The sequence below is a fragment of the Zeus faber genome (assembly GCF_960531495.2).
Source record: "Zeus faber genome assembly, chromosome: 20".
Classification (NCBI taxonomy): domain Eukaryota; kingdom Metazoa; phylum Chordata; class Actinopteri; order Zeiformes; family Zeidae; genus Zeus; species Zeus faber.
The window spans coordinates 12,804,514-12,808,888 of record NC_137207.1 but is presented as its reverse complement, the minus strand read 5'-3'; the positions used below and the strand labels follow the sequence as shown (position 1 = coordinate 12,808,888).

Below are 4,375 nucleotides of genomic sequence, written 5' to 3'. Positions count from 1 at the left end.
ATTGTGTGCGTGCACCGGGAGGTGGGGGATTAAAGATGCGCCCTCGCAACAAATGGTGCCGCAACGCGCCGGAGACTGAGCCGGGGAGCCACGGCCCGTGGGCGGGGCGAGGCGACACCCACAATTAAAGATGAACTTTGCGTGAACTAATTTATCCGAGGCGGCGAGAAGGTAACAGGCTGCGGAGCCTATAAAAGAGACGCACCGACGCCCTGTCGCCTCCAGAAGACACCCAGCCCCCTGCGCCGGCGCACCTGAAAACTCCCACTCCGACCGCGGACGATTTGTGCCCTTTTTACGCACCGAGGATGGCTCTGAGCACGCTGCTGGCGACCTTCCTGTGCACGATCGTGCTTCCCATCCTCCTGTTCCTGGTGGCCGTCAAGCTGTGGGAAGTCTATATGATCCGTGGGAGAGACCCGAGCTGCCCCAGACCCCTGCCTCCCGGATCCATGGGGCTGCCTTTCATCGGAGAGACGCTGCAGCTCATCCTGCAGGTAAACGACCCACAGCTCGGTGTGCGGCTCCGGAAAACACACCTTCTCATGGTGTGGTGGATAAAGTGCGCCGGGGTTTAGCCGTGAAATAAAACGATTTAAATCCCGATCCCACCTACTGGATAATTGACTATAGTTTCCCTTCAGAGGTTAAATTCGCCTCGGCTGTAATCTATTGTGCAGTAATGGCAACTACATTGGGCTTCGCAATCACAGTTTCACATGCAAACTCATGCATGAAAAGTTAAGAATAAGTTAGTCTAAATTTGGACGGATAGACTTATTCACCACGGGAGGGAAAATTCACATCAGAGTAAATCAATAAAATAGGGAAAACAAATTTACCCTATAATAAACACTGAAACGGTTAAAAATAGGAAAACAATCAATGCACAATAAAGTCGACACCAGTAAACTTCTGTATCATCAATTCGAAATGTAAAGCTGGAAATTGTACATGGAAAATAAATATATCGATGATCATATATATAAAAACATTTTCGTATACCTTTTTCCATTTGAATGATACTTATCGATATTTCTATTTTTCTACCCCCCGCAGAGGAGAAAGTTCCTGCGCATGAAGCGGCAGAAGTACGGTTACATCTACCGCACGCACCTCTTCGGAAACCCGACGGTGCGTGTGACCGGCGCGGACAACGTGCGGCAGATCCTTCTGGGCGAGCACCGGCTCGTGTCCGTGCAGTGGCCCTCGTCCGTGCGCACCATCCTGGGCTCGGACACGCTCTCCAACGTGCACGGGGCCCAGCACAAGGGCAAGAAAAAGGTGATTACGTTTGCGCTTTTAGGGATGATGCACAGAAAAAAAATGATTGCACTTGAGAAAACCTGGAGAGGTTTCACAAATTGAAGCAATATTGTCTGAATTTGTTCAACCTACTTTTTTTTTTTTGCATTGTATCTTAGTATCTAAGTTGAAGAAACCAAAAAAAAAAAAGCTTTATAAATTACAAAGTGCAACCAAAAAAAACAGTTTATTTCAAATTGTTTCTCAATTCATATTGAGAAGTGCATATGTTAAATGCTGGTCCTTCTCCACCCAGGCCATCATGCGTGCCTTCTCCACGGACGCCTTGCAGCAGTACATCCCCATCATCCAGGAGGAGGTGCGGGCCGCCGTGCGTGGCTGGCTGCACAGGGAGCCGTGCGTGCTGGTCTACCCCGAGATGAAGAGACTCATGTTCCGCATCGCCATGCGCATCCTGCTGGGCTTCGCCCCTGATCAGATCCGTACGGACGAGCAGCAGCTGGTGGAAGCCTTCGAGGAGATGATCAAGAACCTGTTCTCGCTGCCCATCGACGTGCCCTTCAGCGGGCTTTATAGGGTGAGCAAAAGTGTGGACAGAAGTAGGGCAGACATTGTTCTGTAAACTTTAAATCAGAAATTCTGTCTCGGACTTTGAAAGAGAAGTCAGTTATTAATAAATAAATGTTCAATTAATGAATATATATTTTAAGCATAATGTCAAACTTTGCATTGACCATGGTGGCAAATGAGAAATGTGAGAAGTGATGAGTATATGGTTCAGCTTTCAACACAATGTAGAAAGTCATATAAATGTATTTGCAAGTATTCACAAAGCCCCTGTGTGGAGGTATAATATATCATCTATAGGTAACTCTATTTGGGAAGTATAGAGGCTACCCGATGCCTCCCTCCATCACCTTTGATTTAGTTTGCTCATCCCTCTGTCATTCTCCTTCTACCCGCCTTCCCTACCCCCTTTCTGCCCCTCCAGGGTTTGAAAGCGAGGAACTTCATCCACTCCAAGATTGAGGAGAACATCAGGAAGAAGGTGCAAGACTCTGACGGGGGGTGTAAGCACAGCGACGCCCTGCAGCAGCTGATCGACAGCAGCAAGAAGAACGGGGAACCCTTCAGCATGCAGGTAACCACGGCATTCCATTGCATGTACACGCAAATACTTATATCTGTTTATGTGATTAACAAATTGACCCCTCTCTCAGTAACACACACACGCCTCTCTAATGCAAAGTAACCCAGTGCCTGTTGAGCCGTGTGGTTTATCTCATTTCTCTTCCTGTGTCTTCACCCCCAGGCCATAAAGGAGTCTGCTACTGAACTGCTTTTTGGAGGACACGAGACCACGGCCAGCACGGCCACCTCCCTAATCATGTTCCTGGGCCTGAACCCTGAAGTAGTGGACAGAATGAGGCAGGAGCTCATCAGCAAGGTAACCAAACGGCACCAAGTCCCTTTTTGGAGAAAAACGACTTCCAAGAGTCCGATTTCCTTCGTAGCGCAAGCCCGGGCTAACATCTCTTTCTTCTCTCTTCTTTCCGATTACCAGGAGGAGCAAGGCATGGACATCCACACACTCAACATCGAGTCTCTGGAACAGCTCAAGTACACCGGCTGCATCATCAAAGAGACATTGAGGATCAACCCACCCGTCCCCGGGGGATTCCGCGTGGCCCTAAAGACCTTTGAGCTCAATGTAAGTCAGATTGAAATCCACTTGTCATTTTTCTTACAATTGTAGAATGGGCTTAAAAGATCCATAAAGGTATATAGACAAAATGCCGTTTTGTCATCAGTGCATTTCTTTAGCTTTGTATGTCTTATAATTGGGTCCAACCCTCTCTTCCAAACAGGGCTACCAGATTCCTAAAGGGTGGAATGTCATTTACAGCATCTGCGACACCCACGACGTGGCCGAGATCTTCCCCAACAAGGAGGAGTTCCAGCCCGAGCGCTTCATGTCCAAGCTGTCGGAGGACTCCTCCTCCTCCAGGTTCCAGTACATTCCGTTCGGCGGCGGCTCTCGGATGTGCGTGGGCAAGGAGTTTGCCAAGGTGCTGCTGAAAATCTTCCTGGTGGAGGTGGCCACGCAGTGCAACTGGACGCTCCTCAACGGACCACCCACCATGAAGACGGGACCCACTGTGTATCCCGTGGACAATCTGCCCACCAAGTTCACCCGCTACGCTCAAAATTAGAAAACGCCGGCGCGGCGTTCAGAGACACTCACACCCCAGCCTGGTTCCCCTGAAATGTATAATATCATCTTTGTTTCCCTGTCATGTCAACGGGTGAAAAGCTCAAAGTACTAAGAGTGTTCTGGGAAGGGAAAAACATGGGTGCAGTTCCACATGAACTATGAGCTGGTGGTTATCCACCCAAACTGAGGGTGTGGATCAATGTGGTGTTTACTTTTTACATTCAATGAATTGTATATATGAACAGTTGTAGATTGCCAAGATGAAATATATATTCGGTTTTATATTTTGATATGTTAATACGGCAGATTTGTACATATATATCCTATATACTTCGTTTTTTTTAAGTTGGGGACAAACAAAAACGAGAGGCACTATACACTGACGTGAAACACTTTGAAATCAGCTCAGAGTTGGGTCTGTGGGTTAGATGTACATTTGTAATGTAGAATCTGTTTATACAGCTTGTTTTGTATCTCACCCCTATTTAAATGACATGTTATACGGAATGGACCTTTTTTTATTTAATAAAATGATTTTTTTTTTCCCATGTGTTGAGAACCATCCGTTCGTCTGTTCACTACGAAAGTCTCTGGTCTGAACAAAGCAGAAATGTTTGGCCTCAAGTTGGATAAAGAACCTACATCTACACCTAAAGAGAGAAATAAACATCCAGAAGTTGAAAGCGTTGAAAGGTTTCATTCACACAGAAACCGAAACTATAACTTTCACACCTTTATCGGCCAGATCTACTGGACCAATGACTAAGAAGGTTTTGGTGGGATGTGAATACTTCCCAAGTCTCTGTGGGTGAAAACTGCGTGACCACTCTTTCCATAATGACATCAAGACCCTCGGGGCTGGTGCTCACTTGGACTCTTCAAAATGACCACATA

General features: G+C 47.0%; 1 protein-coding gene across 1 annotated transcript; it reads left to right on the top strand.

Moving 5' to 3' along the window:
* Positions 1-308: 308 nt before the first annotated feature.
* cyp26a1 (cytochrome P450, family 26, subfamily A, polypeptide 1) lies at positions 309-3,979 on the top strand (the record flags this gene model as incomplete). The annotated part of the gene is made up of 7 exons (XM_080020921.1): positions 309-497; positions 1,060-1,284; positions 1,562-1,843; positions 2,258-2,407; positions 2,579-2,713; positions 2,831-2,977; positions 3,135-3,979. The coding sequence occupies 7 exons, from the start codon at positions 309-311 to the stop codon at positions 3,477-3,479; spliced, it is 1,473 nt and encodes a 490-aa protein (XP_079877047.1). The 3' UTR covers positions 3,480-3,979.
* Positions 3,980-4,375: the final 396 nt, after the last annotated feature.